The following is a 17,103-nucleotide window of genomic DNA, read 5'->3' as shown; positions in this document are numbered from 1 at the left end:
GAGGTTCAGTCTTACAGACCAGGAAACAAGCTCCATGGAGAGGTGATGCCCTCAAAGTCCCCCAGAGCACAGATCTTCAGTTCTGAGTTGTGAGGGGGTCTGCGTGGTGGGGTAGGCCAACTGTCCTTTGTGATGGACAGAAGATTAGAGGGAGGAGGGAGGTCAGGGAGGTCTCTGGGCTCAGCCCCCAGGGGGCCCTACCTGCAAAAGCTGTGCTCAGGCAGGGTCAGGGGCGGACTGAGGGGTGGGTGGAATGGTCTCAAAGCCCAGCAGGGCGTGGGGGACAAAGATTTCTCTTATGCACTCAATGAATATGGAATGTGTGGCCACAGTGGCTCCCAGGTTCAAGGCACCTGGGTAGCTCCTGGGTTTCTAGTGAGGGCGACAGGAGGACAAAGACGACGTCATTCCAGACAGTGAGAGAAATCACAGAAAATAAAACAAGTGTACTTGGGGTGAGGGGAGGAAGCGACCTGAGCTCTGCTGGTCCGAAAAGGTCTCCTGCAGGAAGTGGCACCTGAGCGGGGGAGGGGACCGGGAGACTTCCAGGCCCTGAGAAGGGCCAGCGCGAAGTTATGCTGGGGGAGCTGTGGAGGGGTCGAGTGGCGGGAGTAGGGGGAGTGATGGGAGAACCCAGTGACGAGTCGGCGCCAAGGGTCGCCGCTCCCTAGCAGCCAGCTCCTATTCCCGCGCTTCCCCCCAGCTTTCCTTTCCCCACCGCAGCCCTACTCCGTGGGTCGGCTCAGACCTCCTTCCTGGTCCCAGCTGCGAGTCCCAGGAAGGCAGGGCGGGCACGGATTCTTCCCTCCGCATCCCCACGGCTATCGTTCCGGTACTGGGCACCCGGTGGGCGCTTGGTAAATATTTATCCAGCGCACTGTAAGGAATGAATGAACCCATTGGGCACAACTGGGGGAGGGCGGGGCCGAGGGCAGGTGGGAGGCCGCCGGCGCGGGAGGGGCCCTGGAAGCCCGTCCTCCTCCTCCACCTCCTCCTTCCAGGCCCCAGCGCTTACCACTCCGGGGCTCCCGACGCGGCCTCTCGTGCGATCCAGCGCGTGCAGGGCTGGAGGGGCGACTCCGGGCTCTTGCTCTCCCCGCCAGAGGTCGGAAGAGGGTGGGTCGCCCGCGCCCGAGGGCGAGGGCGGGAGAGGAGCCAGAGGAAGGAGCGCTCGATCGCCGCCGCCTCTCTGCCTCCCCGGCACTCGCTCTCCGGACTCTTAGGTTTGCTGGCTGCTCCTCCCACCCGCGCCCGCCTCCTCGCTCTCTCGCTCGCTAGCTGGAGCTGGTTTCCAAGCCCTGCGGTGCGTCCCGGCAAGTGCGGGGCGAGGGGCCCCGGACCAGCGCCGAGCAAGGGGCGGGGGTCCGGGCAGAGCTCAGCCGGCCGGGGAGTGGCCATGTCTGGCGCGGGCGCAGCGGGGCCCGTCTGCAGCAAGTGACCGAGCGGCGCTGACCGCCGCCTACCCGCTCTGCCACCTGGGGCGGCGCGGGCCGGGGTGCCGCGAGCCCGGATCGCGCGTAGAATCGGCGCGATGCACGTGCGCTCGCTGCGCGCTGCGGCGCCACACAGCTTAGTGGCGCTCTGGGCGCCTCTGTTCTTGCTGCGCTCCGCCCTGGCCGACTTCAGCCTGGACAACGAGGTGCACTCAAGCTTCATCCACCGGCGCCTTCGCAGCCAGGAGCGACGGGAGATGCAGCGTGAGATCCTCTCCATCTTGGGCTTGCCCCATCGCCCGCGCCCCCACCTCCAGGGCAAGCACAACTCTGCGCCCATGTTCATGCTGGACCTGTACAATGCCATGGCGGTGGAGGAGGGCGGCGGGCCCGACGGCCAAGGCTTCTCCTACCCGTACAAGGCCGTCTTCAGTACCCAAGGCCCCCCTCTGGCCAGCCTGCAAGATAGCCACTTCCTCACCGACGCCGACATGGTCATGAGCTTCGTCAACCTCGGTGAGTGAGGGCAGGAGGGAGGGGTGTGCATCTGTGTCAGGGACGCTTTGGGACAGGGAGGGGACCTCTTCTTACTTCCAGCCCGCCCATCTTTCCATTCCTGGCCGTTTGCAAAACCGCAGTGCCTGACCGAGGGTCTCCCACCCCGGGCCCCAGTGGACTCCAAGCTGAGCGCCCCCCTACCCCACCCCAGGTAGTGAGGGCCGGGCTCAACTTGGTCTGTGGGGGTTACTAGGAGGAAGGGATCAGTCCGAAGTCTCCTCGGCATTATGCCGTCGGCCCGTCTCCTGGGCAGGAGGCGCCCGCCCGCCCCGCCGCGGCTCAGTTCAAAGAGCCGGGCTGGGTCATGTGAGCTGTCCCGGGCCCGCGCGGCCCGCGCTACCTGGATTTAAAGGGCCCTTTTCGGCGAAGCTGCCTTCCGGCCCCTCCTCGACCCCACGGAGGCCTGCCTGGCCGGGGCATCGCGGGCGTCGCACTGCCCTCCCCGCCGGGCAAGCCCTACCTGCTCCCTCGCGGTGCGTCCGCCTTAGCCTGCCGCGCGCCCCGAGCGCCTCCGGCCCCTCGCCCAGCCGCCGGGCGCCCACCTCAGCTCTCTTGGCTGGAGCTGGGGAAGAAACGTTGCCATTGCGAGCTATTTTAAATATTTAATGATAGGTCCCGGGCGGGCAGAATCCATTTTCAGCGTTTATCACGTGTGGCGCGCAAACCACGGGTTTTAGCCCTGGAGTGGCGTGGGATCTCCGAGCAGCCGCCGCGGGGGTGGCTGGGGGGCCTGGTTCCCGACCCCAGCCTCAAGGACCCCGGGACGTGAGGCTGGGGCTGCAGCGCGCCCGGGTGGCTCCCCCTCCCTCTTTGCTGCATGTTCACCGGACTCGCTCAAACTAACCCCCGGCAGCGCGCTGTAGGACTGACGATCAAATATTTGGTTTCCGAGATAACGCGCCCGGATAGTGCTGTTTCCTGAGCCTCTTTCATTCTACTTGTGTAACTTGCTGCGAAAACCCCGAACTAAGTCAAGAAGGCAAACACGCCCACGGGCGCTGTGTCAACTTGGAAATAATGTTGCTCGGAGCCCCACGCTGGGCACCTGGGGCGTGGAGGGGGCGCTCCGGGAAGCGCGGGTCCGCCTGGAGGCTTCCATTCCAGATAAGGTCCCTGGGGTTCCCGGGAGCCCATTGTCTGTCCTTAATAATAGTCAAAATCAAATAGTGAAATGAGGTTCAGCAAGCAAGGGGTGGGGGAGGATGAGTTGGCAGAGTAACTGAAGGTTGACACTAAAGCAATCAGGTAAGAATGAGGCAGCCCCCTATGACCTGGTTCACAGCCATCTTCCAAAATGTATGGGAAAGCGCAAGGTGCGGGCTAGTGAGGTGACACTTGCTCTCCTACATCATCCCTGCTCCACTGGAAGAGGACCTGGTGAACTGGAGAGAGATTTTACTGGGCTGGGGGCGGGGCTTTGGGTGGTGGGAGCTTGGGTCTGATTTTTCATTGTCTGCGCTGTTGTCTTTGAGATTTTAACCTGTGTATTTATTAGCAATAGCCAAAACGAAAGGAGAATTCTAAATCCATGCATATCAATACAATAATGAATGTCAGAGTTCTGTAGTTCTCCTGAGGCCAGGGTTGAGGAGAGTCCTTTCCTGGGGGAGGTGGGGGGGCAGGCATGTATTTAGGGCATCTCCTGTTCTGCTTAAGTCCTGTGACTCTCACTGAACACAGCAGGTCCCAGTGGATGCATTCAGAGCCTGGCTAGGGTCATTAAAAAAGTATTTGTAATCCCTGGCTTCTGTAGCAGGCTCTGCAAACCCAGCTCAAATAGTGCCCTGGTGCTTCTGGACCTGCGGTGTGGTGGGACCTGGGCTCTGCATCCCAGAGAAGGACCAGGCTGCTAACTGGGTACTCCTGGGAACTTTGGGGCAGGGCCTGTTGCTCCCCCCAAGGCTTTGGGAGCAAGCTGGGACTTGCTTGGGCAGGCCAGAGCTGGGTGGTTTTCCTCCTCTGGCTGTACACCACCTTTGAATCCATTTCTTTCATCTTGAAAGGACAAAGACCAGCTTGTCTGAGCCTCTTAATCAGTCGGGCTGGCTTGGGCTTTGTGGGAGGGTCCTGACTTTCTCAGGTCTAGCTTTCTGGAACATCACTCCAAATTAGATGGCAGAGTGGCTTTTAACAGCACACACTGACCTTATTTTCTTTTCCACTCTGTCCCTAAATTAGTTAGGGGAAGACCTGGGCTGCCGTTTGGCAAGAGGCTTCCGGTAGGTGCCCCTAAGGGTGGCCTTTAATTTCTGCCCAGGATTTAACTAACTGCCTGTTCTTTCTGTTGTGCATGACTTGAAATTTCTCCATAAGAGGGATTTGGGGGTGACAGTTGGGAGAGAGGTGGGGGGGGGGGGTGGGATGAGTCTGCTGGGTTTGCTGAGGAAGGGCATGTCTTTCCTGGGACTGCCAATCCTGTTGACCTGCAACATGCAACGTTTTCTAAGGCCAAGTTTATTCTCATGTTGTCCCTAAGAGTGAGAAAGTTCCACATGTTTGTGTCCAGCCCCGGCTTGTTACCATGGGGAGGATTTCTTGGGCCCACCATGAGGGTCTTGGGGGGCGGCTGACTTACTCTGCTGCCCCTCCCCCTCCGGCATACCTCTGCTGCCTGGCCAGGCTGCCTGCCTGGGGACCCCTGCCTGGATTCTGAAGGCTTTTGCAGACCTGGTGCCTTTATTCTTCCTCTGTCTGCAGCCAAACTGGTTTTTGTTCCTATAAGTCGTTCTTGGAATCCGAGCTTTTTGCCAGGCTGAGCGGGATCTAAACTAGAGGGGAGATTTTACGACAAAACCAGGTGCTGGGAGTGGGAACTTTAGGCTGCACCCATGACAAAGATCAGGGTGTGAGCAAGCCCCGTGGCACTCCAGCTGAGCTACAGGAGGGGGCTCACCTCCTCCCAGCCTGGCCCCCTTAAGTTCAATGGCAAGATTTGTAAACTGGTTTGGATTAACAAGCCCCTGACTCCTCTGGGTAGACTTAATTTTGGAATTCAAAACAGGCTACCCTCTCTTAAAGAGTCCCCAGGCGATGGCAACCCTGTGGACTGCCTCTCGAACTCTGAGTCCTCCCCACTCTTTCTTTGGAGAAACCCAGCAGCTCTGTTTGGAATCTTCTGAGGACGCCGGCTGGCATGGGGTGTTCGACTCGTGTTTATCTCTGGGTCAGGTTATGAAGGAATGAAATTTGTTTAATCTTCGAAGCTAAATTGAAAAAAAAAAGGAGAAAGTTGGAAACCTATCATTATTGGAGTCAGCGTATAAAAGTGGCTTTTGTTAATGCAGCCTGAGAGGAGGGGAAGGGCGTGTAGTTCTGAGTTTTGCTTTATACCATCTGGCTATCCTTTTTGTTGACAAGTGTTTGGCATTACGAGCTCTCCTTTTGCCCCTTCGGAACAGGCCCTACCACTGTAGAGTATTAGAGAAAGATTCTGTTACAGTTTAGAAACGTCCTTCAGGGAGTGCTCCGCGCGCATGGCCGCAGGCATCTGCAGCTGTAACCTGGCTTGTGTTAGAATTTGGAAGGGGCTGCTCCGCATTCCAGCCCTGCGCGGCCCTCCCTGGTAAGCAGCCAAAGGTTAATATAGATGTCACACAGGCTTTCTTTCCTCTTCTTTCTTCCTCTCCTTCTTGCTACAGGAGTGTACCAACAGCTGTGTTTTTAGTAACCCTTTCAAAATCACTTCTTTTAAACCTCATTTTCCTGCTTATATAAATCAAAGATTCTCCCCCCCCCTTTTCCCAAGGATATATGTGACCCAGATTTGAACTTTTTGGATCTTCTATGTATTTGCCTCCTGGAATCAAGGCAAGGTCCGCCTGAGCCCTTGGATGGCAGCTTGGATGGCTGCTTTGGGTTTTTAACTCTAGGTCGTCATTTCTCTTGTCCCACCCAAAGGCCCAGATAAGAGCTGGTTCCGGGGCAGCGAAGGGGGATGATTCTTTGCATCCACAGAGAGGAAAGCTCTTCTGAGATGCAGCTGGTGAGAGCTGAGATTCAGGCCTCACCTTGGTGCTGCAGACACATCAAGCCTTCGCCCAGATAAACACAGCTGGTGGACGATCCCCTGACCACCGGCATGCCTGTGATGTGAGCGAATATCACATGTCCGCTGAACTCGGAGGCAAGTGATGATTTCATTCCAGGGAGAGCCCAGTCTAAGTTGATTGATCACGCGTATCGCTTTAATATCTCGCCCTCCCCCCCCTCGGTAAGGTCATATTTGGCCCATGGTGAGCATCAGAGTGTCCTAATGCTGCCCTCCTCCACCCTTCTCCAGCCTGCCCAGGCATTGCACACTGGGGATGGGGAGCCCTTTGCACCAAACTGCTGGCCGTGGTCATTTCTTGAGTTCAGTCTTGGGAGTTAGCTGGGGGCTGTCGACACGCTGGTTTCTTGGCGTTGCTGCTGCAAAGCTTCGTCTTAATGCGCTGTGGCAGTGTCGCTGGGTGAGGGCACAGGCAGGGATGTGTGGGACCTGTCATGTTATTGTCAGCAGGAATGTGAGGATTAGCCTTGGAGCTGGTGGCGGGGAGTGCTGCAGCTGTGTACACTTATTATGAAAGATTTAAGCCCCACTGGTAAAATCAATATATTGAGTTGCACGACCCTCTGCTTTTAATTAGTTTAAATCAAATGCGCTGGTGCCATTGCGCCTCCCTTGCCTCCGTGGGGTGAGGAAATACCAATATTTACATAGAAACTGTTAATTTGTGGTGAAAATGATAACACATTTAGCTTTACACACCCCAACGGCTCCAGCCTGATGGATCCCAGATCGGTGTGGACTTGAGGGCTGACGTCATCGGGATGACGGAGCAGGGAGGAGACGCAAGTGACATCTGGGGCTTGGGTCCCAGATGCCAGGACGCAGGTGGGTATGTCTTCAGAGGCCGGTCCTGAGGAGGCTGGGCTTGCCAGAGACTGGCAGGTCAAATACTGGACCCCCGCTCACCCGTCTAAGATCCTTTCCCCTAGCAGTTTTGCAAACTGAGAAGTGGCGCTTGCTCTGCGTTGGCTGTGAGTCTGTGCTGCCAGCCTGTGGGTCCTGCGTGCTGGGCAGCCTGGGGCAGAGTGCTCTGTTTATCACAGAGTTTTCCTTCCCAATCCCTGCAACCGTTTATCCAGGCAGGAGGGCTTGCTCACTGCAAATGATCCCGTGTACAGCCGCGGCTGTTATGGGAGCCAGTTGCTGAGAGCTGTGTGCTCAGCTGGGATGGAATTCCGGGTTTTGCAGCAAATGGCATTTGACAAATACTATTTGACAAAAATGCAACTCGGTATTTCTTAATGGGGAACAGACATTTCGTCGTTAACCTTCTCCACGAAAAAATCGCTCGAACCCCAAGTGAGAGGGCACTGCCAGTGAGCCCCAGAGCTGCCCCGCACCCCCACCCGGGGGAGTGTTTATGATGGGGGTGTTAGGCGTGCCCGGAGTCTGACACTTCCTGACGTCAAGCCCAGGGTAGTGTGTGCCACACTGTCCTTTCAACATTCGTGTCGGAAGGCGTTGTGGGGAGCGGCGCAAAGCCTGCGCTGATCCTCGTGGAGTGGATTGAATTAATGGCGACTGGAGAGAGCACCAGTTTTAGGGTAATTGCTTTATTGTTTTGGAGCCAGGGTGCTTATAATCCGGTTCCTGTACAAACATGTTTAACGTGTGTTAATGCGTTTCCAAACCAGAGCCTCTCAGCACAGCCCTGCTTTTCATTAATTGATGTCGGTAGCATGGTACAGTATTTCAAAGGCCTGGCCAAGTATAGACTGTGTTTCCAATTTCCTTCCTTTCCTGTGTTTGGAATGCCAATGTTAATTTGTTCCCATGCAGCCGCGGGGGCTGCCAACCGTGGCTTTCTATAAAGGGCTTCACAGTGAACGCTTCCAGTCCTCACCGATGCTTGGGGCTGCCTGGCCAAGTTTCCTGACACTTTGCAGCTAATTCTGGGTGATATATGGAGTGGGGGGTTGGGGGGTTTCACTGCCGTGTAACGGAAGTTCTTGGTGACAGCCGTGGGTGTGGTTTGGCAGGGAGAATGGAATGGCATCCACAGTGATTCTCTGTAGACAGTTTAAACCCTCGTGTCTGTTTCCACTGGTTGCCTATTAGCTGTGTGACCTTGGGCAAGTTACTTAACATCTCTGAGTTTGTCTCCTCCCTTTATAAAAGCTGGTTGGTAATCTCCTCCTCAACAGATACTGAAGAAGCGCAAATTGTATCACCCGTGCGCAGAGTAGGGCACCATCAGTGGTAGCTCTTATTGGGGTGGCCAGATCAAGCTTGGCTTTGATATGTGGGTCCATATTTTTCAGTCTTGAATTACTTACTCTTAAAATACTGAGGTTAAGCTACTCAGGTTATTTTAAAGATGTCAAGAAAGTAGCCCTTCAGTTGTGTCCAAACTGCACTTCCCTCCTCTTTCAGAGAGCGATGAAATTCAGAGGACACCAAACTCTTTTGAAGATGAACAGAATGTAATGCTGACTCTCTCCATTTTAGCATCGATGGGCATTTCAAGTTTTCAGGGCTTGAGGACTGAAACTGAGGAAGCTGGCACTCAGCTCTCTCTGTATTATCATTGCACCTGTAAATAGGAAGTGATTCCAAAACGAAAAGGCTTACTTTTGAAAAATTGCATTACTGAGAATTTCTTCCCTCCCCTTTCTGGACGCTGGTCTGAGTGCCACAGCCGTTCCCTTCGGGGAGCGACCCGCACCTCTACTTCCTACCCGAGCAGGTGCCTGCAGCCCACTGCTTCTGCAGCAGGGCTGGGGGACAAGGTTGAGGCCCTGTGTGGCCCCGGGGCCTGAGCCCTGCTCTCTCCGGCTGCCTGGGACCCTCCGCGCTCCTGTGCTGTCTGAGAATCTGACTTCGCGAGTCCAGGCCGCAGGGGTCAGGTCTGTATCTCCCCAGTAGCTTTCCAGGGTCAGTCTTTTGTTGTCTGCCTTAATTCAGTTTGGCTCTGGATGAGAACTTGCACCGGTTCCCAGCGCGAGGACTCGCCTGTTTTGAGGCCTGGGACCGAGGCCTGCGCTGTTTTGTAATCCCAGCTCTTTCTGACTTTCGTGTCATTTGGCAAAAAAACAAAGCAAAACAGAAGCTCTGAGCGCCTCGCCTGGCACTGCACCTAAGGGTCCCAGTGCTCAGCACCCGGTGACCTCGCACACCGCCCCTGAGGTGTCTGGCGGGCTCTGTGGCCGTGCGCTGGCCTGTGGTCGGGGTCTCTTCCCCGAGGGGGTTTTCCCACACATCCTCGCTCCCTGCTCCGGCTGGCGGACGAGGACATCCTGGGCAGCGTCCTTTGTGTCTGATTCTGCATCCCACTAGTGAACCTTTGAGAGTGCACCCTGAGTAACCTGGGTCCCACACGGTGTTGCCGTCCTTTCTACTTCATAAAGCTCCGGTGACGACGGACGATGAGGCAGGGGTCCTGAAGAGGAGCCGTACAGATTCTTCAGGAATTAATGCGACGCTGACTGATGGTGGCCAGAGGCGAGTGGTGTCGTAACAGATGCCGTTTTAATGAACAAACTGTATTAGTTTAATTTCCTTTGTGGTCCCTAAAATTCGCAGCGGGATGGGATGCCCTTGGCTTCCTTTCCACTCCATGTTTAGCAGTTTGGGATCGACCGCCAAGCTCAAGGCCTGGCCCCCAATTTGGATGATTTTTGAGCCTTTTCTCGTCAGTATCACTGAAGTGGTGACAAGACGCCCACAGCCTCAGTGTCTGGCGGTCACAGAGGTGGGTTTCCATGGCTCAAGTTACGGCTCCACCCAGAGTGCCCCCCCCACTTTGGCACATCACGGGCACAGGGCAACGCAGGGCAAGCTTGGGTCCTGAGTGTCACTGGTTTGACTCCAGAGGGAAGAGGTGGGAATGACACTCCAGGTGGCTGGAGACTGTGGTCTGGGCTGGGAAGGGTGGGGAAAGGGTGGTGGTCACTGGGCCGGTCACTGGGCGCAGGCAGGCATGGGGCGCAGGCGTAGGGGGCGCAGTGGAAAGGGGAGCCGTGCTGTTCCCTGCGTTATACAGACAAGGTCCCTGTTCCCCGGTCTAGCCTTGGGCTTGGCAGTGTGTTGACACTGGGCTGGTAGATTTCCATGATGTCTGTCATTTTTCGTATTTATTTAACAATTGTAATTTTTTCCTGCGTCCAATGGAGCCCTCTTGCTTTCCCCCAAGGACTCATACCCCCTTTGGAGACCAGTGTTTCTGGAAGCTTCCATCTCACAGGTACTCACGTGGTTCCAGAGGAAAGCTTCTCTCGGTTCCCGCTCGGGAATGCCTGGCCCCTTTAGGCCCTGTCACTCAGCCGAGGGGGCTTCAGCCTGGGCCAGGCGCTCTGCTCGGAGACAGGAGCCCTGTGTGGTCCTGGAGACCCAGGCCACGGCGGCTTCCTCCAGACGGACTGGGTGGTTTCCTCCTCCTCGCACCTTCGCCCGCGCTGGAGACCTGCTTAGGCTGCCTGGGCCTCGGAGGCTCTTCCCAGCCACACAGGGTCTTGTGTGGCTGGATGTAGACACGGATTTCAGAGACACTGTCCTAAGCCACTGCAGTAGGGGATGGTGCTCGGGCGGAGGGTGAGCAGGGTCCCTCCCGTCCTATGGAGGTGGGTTCTGCAGCAGCCCAGTTGGGTGTGGCGGGCAGTGTTCACGTGAGTCCAGCTCTTGCTGAAGGCAGAGCCTTCACTCTGGCCCCCTGACCGGGTAGGGCTGTGTAAACGGGGGGGGGGAGTGGAGGAGACCCTGGGAACGAAGCCCCTCCCATGACCTTGGCCTCTAGTCTGTTCTGGTGACTGAGGTGAAGATAAGCAGGCCCCCTCTCCTTCTGGTCACCCATCCTGCTGTGATGACGCCTCTCCCCTCTGTCTTTATGGCTTGGAAATAGATGTCAGGGCAGAGGCCCTGCCCGCCCACGTGTGGGCCCCTCTGTGCACCTCACACCCCTCCGTGGGGAAATTCCAGAGGCAGCTGTCGATGGGCACTTAATAGCCATGCCTCAAGACTCTGCGTGGGAGAGACACAGGAAGGGCCTCCCCTGCGCCCTGGAACACCTGCCGCCTGTGGCTGGTGGTTACACAGTGGCCATGGGTCGGCTGTCCCTGAGCAGGGACTGGAGGGGGAACCGGTGCAGGTCTGGGGAGCAATGCCATAGAGTGCTCCCAGTGCAGGGGCCTCCTCTTTATTTATCTAGGTAGACTCAAAACAGGAGGTCGAGAGAAAGCAAATGTGACCTCCGTCACCTGAACACGCACCCAGGGCACCACAGGCCACTGCCTGCTCTTGGTGGACCTGCCAGGAGGCCTAGTTGGAAGGACCCTTTCTCTCCAGGGTGACAGCAGCCTCTGGGGAGGTGGGCGAGGGAGCGGGTGGGGAGAGGTCCTAGACAGATTCTGTCTGCGCCTGTCACGTTTTCTTTCTTTTAATAATAAGAAAAGGAAGTGCGGTGTGGTATTCTGGGCCTGATCTTGGAACTGAACAGGGACATCAGTGGAAAGACTGGTGCCAGCTGAGAAGAGCCTGTGGTTTGGCTGATGTGATGCCGGTGCCGATTGCTTAGTTTTGATAAATGCCCTGTTTTCGGAAGACGGGCCTCTTGGGGAAAGGTGCGCACGTGGGACCACACTGTGTTCTCTCTTTGCCACTTCCTTGTAATTCCAAAGCTTTCCCAAGACAGAAAGCTCGTCTAGAAACGAGAAGGGAGCCACCCTGGTTATGGCACCTGGTCTCGGCGAGGTTTCCCTCTGCATTCTTCTTTGTGATGAAGCTTTTCCAGGTCCCAGCAGACCAGAAAACCCCTCTGCGGGAGGCGGCAGGACGCAGCCTGAGTGTCCTGAGGTTCTGGGGAGTGCTGTTTCCAAAGCCAGGGGCACGAGGGTCAGTCCTGCAGCGGACATGGGCGCTGGGCCCCACAGGCCACAGTGAGTCCATCTTCAGCCCCATTAACATGACGGGTCTCGGCGAGAGCAAGGGAACCCCACACGCGGGGCCCTGGGACCTTTAGATGCCCGACGGGAAGCAGCTTTTGTTCACGGGTGGGGAGAGCCTGGGGTCTCGGTCTCCCTCCTGGCCCCGAACTTTGTGAATGCCCCCCACCATCATCCCCTTCTCAAGTTCCAGTTTCTGACTGACTTGCCCTCAAAAGAAAAGCCCTTAAAAAATGGCAGCGGGGCCTCAGAACCTTCCAGGGCTAGTAAATGTTTATGGGACCGAGGCGCTGGCCTGTCGTTTCCTCTCAGAGGAAACCATAAACGGAGCTACTTGCCTGTGCCCACTGGACCCGGCTCCTAATCGTCGTCACGTTCGGTGGGGAGGGGGCAGGGAGGAGGTGGGACAGGGCCGGGACCCAGGGACTTGGAAGCGGCCTGACTTGTCAGGTAAGTCACTGGGGACATTTTAGCCAGGTGTTCTGGGGGTGGGGTGGGGTGTCTTTGCACTGTGGGGTGCTCAGTGGCATCCCTGGCCTCTGCCCTAAGCGCCAGCTGCACCCCTGCCAGACACTGCAGATATGCCCTGAGGACAGTCACACCCAGGGACAGTGGCCCCCACTGAGAACCAGAGCTGGGGGACGCCTTTCTCACTGGGGTCCTCTGGGGAGGCTTTGCCTGTGCTGAGCGGGAAGCGTGGCTCCTGCAGAGGGATGGGGCACAGTGGACACGCAGCCCTGTCCTGCCCGGAACACCCTGAGACCGAGGGAGGCCCGGGTTGTCCTCCGCTCCTGGGATCCCAGGGGTTTCCTGCACCTTTCGCCCGACCGTGCTGAAAGACCATCATGGACACACGGGGTGGCCTCTCTGGTTCCCCTCAGCCTTCCCTGAGGGAAGCTGGGCAGCTGCCCCTCATCGTGCTCCCTGGGGCCAGGGTCCTGGGGGCTGGGCAGGGGCGGCAGAGGGGGTCTTTCCCACCTCCCCTCCAGGCCTGCGGCTCCTTCAGGCGGAAGCTGCTCAAGGCAGGGGACCTGCTGGCGGTGGTTCGCGGCTGTGGGCCACCTCAGCCGCTGCCTGGTTTAGTAGCCGGCGAGCCCAGTGCGGTTTGTGATAAACTGTCAAAAGGAGGTGGACATTGCACAGGGAGAGGACAGGAAGTCCACACACGGGGCTCTAGGTGCAGGTGTCCCCTGCTGAGCTGCTCTCTGGGGCTCCTCTGCTCCGCAGCCACAGGGCAGAGTGGATTTGTGGGGCTGTCTGACGCCCAGGGCCTGGAGGGGTCAGTGTGGGCCCCTGAGGATCCCTGTCCCCTACCCGTGGTGGTGAGCTTCATCTGCCCTTTGGTCCTTTGTGGGCTGGCTCCCTGGGCTCGCCTTTCTGGCTCACTTCTCTCTGGAGAGGGCCCAGGAGTCCCCCGTGGGCCGTGGGTGCCCCGCGGTGCCCACCTCTGCTTGGTCCAGGCCCATCCCTGTGCGTGGCCGGGAACAGGGGCTCCGGTGGGCGTCAGGACTGAGGCGCTGGGTCTGACCACCTGGTTAGAATCCCACCTCTGCCTTGGGTCAACCCCGTGACCTTGGGCAAGTCACTGAGCTGGAGTCCCGGTTTCTCCCCTGGGGGGGGACGTGGGGCCTGGCCTGGATGTGGTGCAGACCCCCATTCCCTGGGGCCGCGGGCCTCGTGGGACTTGTGGCATCAGCCCTGGCTGCCTGCCGTCACTACGCCGCATGCTGGTGCCTACCTAGCTCCCTGGCAGCCGTGGAGGGGATGTCACAGGCTGTGTACATGATGGGAGTCCTGGGCGCCGCCTGTCTCTGGGGATGTGGGTCTGTGGTGACCCTCCCAGCTGTGACACTGGCTAAAAGGGGAATGGACAGGTCCTGAGGCAGGCGGGGAGCTGTGGAGGGCCAGAGGCCTGCTGTGCTGGATGGCCAGCTCCTGTGGACTCGGATCTGTTCCTCAGCACTGGACCTAGATCCATGGGAGCCACCAGACCTGCTCTAGGTGTCCCCGCTACCCCAGGCCCTGTCACATTCAGGCTCTTTAAACACCCCATGAGTGGGGTTCCCCTGGAATAACGCCCGGGTTCCTCCTCATCTCTCGGGTTATTGTCCTCTGACTTGGGGGTGGCATGTCCAGGTCCCCTCCACTCCCTGACCTGGACCTTGCCCTCTCTCTGTCCTCAGTGAGGGCCACCGGCACCAGCCACTCTGAGGGCGTGATGCCCTGTTTATTTTGAGTGTGAGGAAACGGGATCAGGGTGACCAGTGGCTTTCCCAGCCTTGGGGACGGCAGGCCTGTCTGCCCAGGAGTCCAGGTCACTGGTGTGTGGCTGAGGGGGTCGGTGTGCTCTGGGCCTCAGTGCCCCTCAATTGCCAGGGGGCTCGGGGCTCAGGTGGCTGAGCTCCATGAGATTGTGGGGCTTGGCCCCCTTGCAGGGGGCCCTTCTGGGGGGCTGTCTTTGCACTGGGGGTGCTCATGGCATCCCTGGCCTCCGGGGGGGCGGTGCCTTAGTCCGCTGCAGGGCGCCTTCCAGGCCCGCCTGGGAAGTGACGGTGACCTCGGTGGTGGTTTCTCCGCCCTCTGAGTCCTGGGAGGTCAGTGTGGCCTCGTCCGTGAGGCTCTGCGTGTCCCTGAGAAGCCTCCTGTCTGGAAGCCTGTGTGATGTCGTTTCTCAGTTCCCGCCGTGGACCTGGGCCAGGGCCAGGGCATGGACACAGCGCTGCGCGTCCCTCCCCGGGGTCCAGGCTGACAGTGGGGGCAGGATCGAGTGGGCAGAGTGACCCTCTGTGCCCTGGTCATCTGCTCCCTCCTGGGTCCCTGCATGGAAGGTCCTTCCTGCTGCTTGTCTCCAAGCTCAGGGCCACGTGGCACCAAAGCCCTCTCCCCACACCCTGGAGCTGCCCTGTCATGGTTTGGAGTGTCCCCCAAGACTCTCGAGTTGAAGGCTTGGTTCCAGGGCAGCGGCGTTCAGAGCCGGGGACGTGGGGAAGTGACGGATCATGAGGACCCTGGGCTGGTCAGTCAAGGCTGAGGGGACCACTGGAGGGGGTGGACATGGGAGGGGGTGGGACCTCGCTGGAGGGCGTGGTTGCTGGGGCCTGCCCTGGGGACTGTGCCTTGTCCCAGGCTCCACTGCCGCGAGCTGGCTGCTCTCCGCCCGCCTTCCCTGTGACGTTCTGCCTCACCTCAGAGCCTCGGAGCTGTGGCCACGGATGAAACCTCCGAAGCCACGTGCCAGAACAAAGCCTTCCTCCTCCACATGGTTCTTAGGGCTCCACCACAGTGATGGCTGCTGACGGTCACCCTCTGGAGATGTCATGAGATGCCCAGGTCAGCTTCTGTGCAGAGGAGCAGTGGCTCATTTAGGGCTTTCTCACTGCGGGTCACATACCCGGGGTGGCTTCAGCACACAAGCACATCATTGTCCCCCAAAACAGCAGGTCTTCAGGGGCATGAGTGCAAGTTTAGGGTAGAGCTCAGTGATTCCATCCAGGTAGCCATAAGCTTCCCTCAAGCCCAGGTCCTCCGACCAGCCAACCCTTGGATATAAGATAGCTGCCACAGCCCCAGGCATTGCATCCTCATCCAATCTTACATTCCAGGCAGCAGGAGGAGAAGGGTCCAAAGAGCTCTCCTTCTTGGCCTGGTTTCCCTGAGGTAACTAGAAGACCTCTTGTCTCATGGGCTGAACAGGTTCATGAGGATAGCTCTTGCCACAGGGGAGGAGAGGGGAGGAGAGGAAGCTGTAGAAATGCCCTGGAGCCTACGCAGCGGGAGGTGAGGCACACAGGCTGGACGTGCTGCTTGGGTGGCTGCATTTAAGCCATTTAAGTTTTTTCTCTCCCTCTGGGGTGTGTGCTGTGTTGGATGTTGGTGGATTTAGGAAGTGTGTGCATGGTTTGGCTCCACTGTATGCACAGACAGATGGAGGCCCTAGCCGATTTCCAGCCTCTGATGAATAGAGTCCCACAGTGAACACGCAGAGTGGGTTGCCGCTGGCCTTGACTGCGGCCCACAGAGAGGTCTCACTCTCCAGGCACACCGTAGCTTTTTGTGACCGTGCCCGGTGCTCAAGCCAATGGCAGTGGTTGGCTGAAGATCCTCCTCGAGGTTGGCACTGTTCCTGGAGGAGGCTGAGGCTGGGGCAGCACTTGGCCTGAGTCCTGCTGGTGGCTCAGGTGCTCCTGCTTCCTCTGAGCAGATGACAAGCAGACAGAGGTACCCCCGACAAGCTGAGGCTCCTCCAGTGCCTGCTAGCCAGGGGTGGGCTGGTGGGAAGAGAGGTCCACCCTGGTGGAGGCTTTGCACTCGGAGCCCGGGGAGCTTCTCCCAGCAGGCAGGGTCCAGTCCAGGCACCCGGGCGCTTCTGCTGCTCCCCGGGGGCACTGATGCGACGGGGTCTGGGGTTGCAGGAGGAGGGGGACCGTGCTGTTTCCAGGAGCTGATTCTCTGCAGTGTACACTTGGTGTGAACAAAAGTACGTTTTCCAGAATTCTCTGGCTGCAGGCAATAGAGGTTGATCCCGAAGGCCTTGGTGGTGTGGGATGGGGAAGGCTGCGTCCCGAGCCTTAAGGAAGGACCCGCGCAGCTGGAAGGCACTGGAGGATGTGGGGATCGCCCTCTCCATGCCTCCCGTCTCGTTGCTGGACAGCTTCCCTCCTTACTCTGCCTCACTCATTCCTCGCTACCTGGTCTGTGGGTGGGAGGGGGCCACTCGCAGCAACCTGAGGTCACAAGAGGAAATCTGCTGGTGGCGGAGGGGCCAGGAAGTGGTGCTGAAAAACATTTGCTTCCCGATGAGGGAGATGGTTGAGCGAGCAGGACTCCCTGTCCTTCCTGCCTTTCTTGCCTCGTAGGGGGCTTTATGGGGTGTGATGCTTGGAGCCAACCCACGGTGGAGCCCAGAAAGTGATAGAAAGAAAAAGTCAGAGTGAACCTGAGATCCTGGGGGTGAGTTGCAGTGCTGCGTTCAACTCGGGTTTTTTTGGGTGGGAGGTGGCTTGAGTCACATGTTCGCCCATGAATCAGCTGCTGTAAGGTACATGGGACACATCACAGCGCTGTTGGGAGCCAGCCCCGGGCCCCCCGTGGCGGAGTTGGGGGCGTAGGCGTGTCTGCTATCTAATTATAGAGGAGTTACTCATTATAATAATAATCCAAGTCGCTGAAATTTGTTGAGGGTTGACTG

General features: G+C 58.1%; 1 protein-coding gene across 1 annotated transcript in view; it reads left to right on the top strand.

Annotated features, from left to right (window-relative positions):
• Positions 1-916: 916 nt before the first annotated feature.
• Positions 917-17,103, top strand: part of BMP7 (bone morphogenetic protein 7) — a 71,365-nt gene continuing 55,178 nt past the window's right edge. Inside the window, exon 1 of the mRNA XM_081288732.1 lies at positions 917-1,949. Coding sequence (XP_081144858.1) covers positions 1,532-1,949 — 418 coding nt within the window. The 5' untranslated portion in view covers positions 917-1,531. The remainder of the gene's footprint in view (positions 1,950-17,103) is intronic.

The sequence above is a fragment of the Spermophilus citellus genome (genome assembly GCF_964194105.1).
Source record: "Spermophilus citellus genome assembly, chromosome: 4".
NCBI lineage: Eukaryota > Metazoa > Chordata > Mammalia > Rodentia > Sciuridae > Spermophilus > Spermophilus citellus.
The sequence above is the reverse complement of the archived record's forward strand: the minus strand, read 5'-3'. Positions and strand labels throughout refer to the sequence as shown.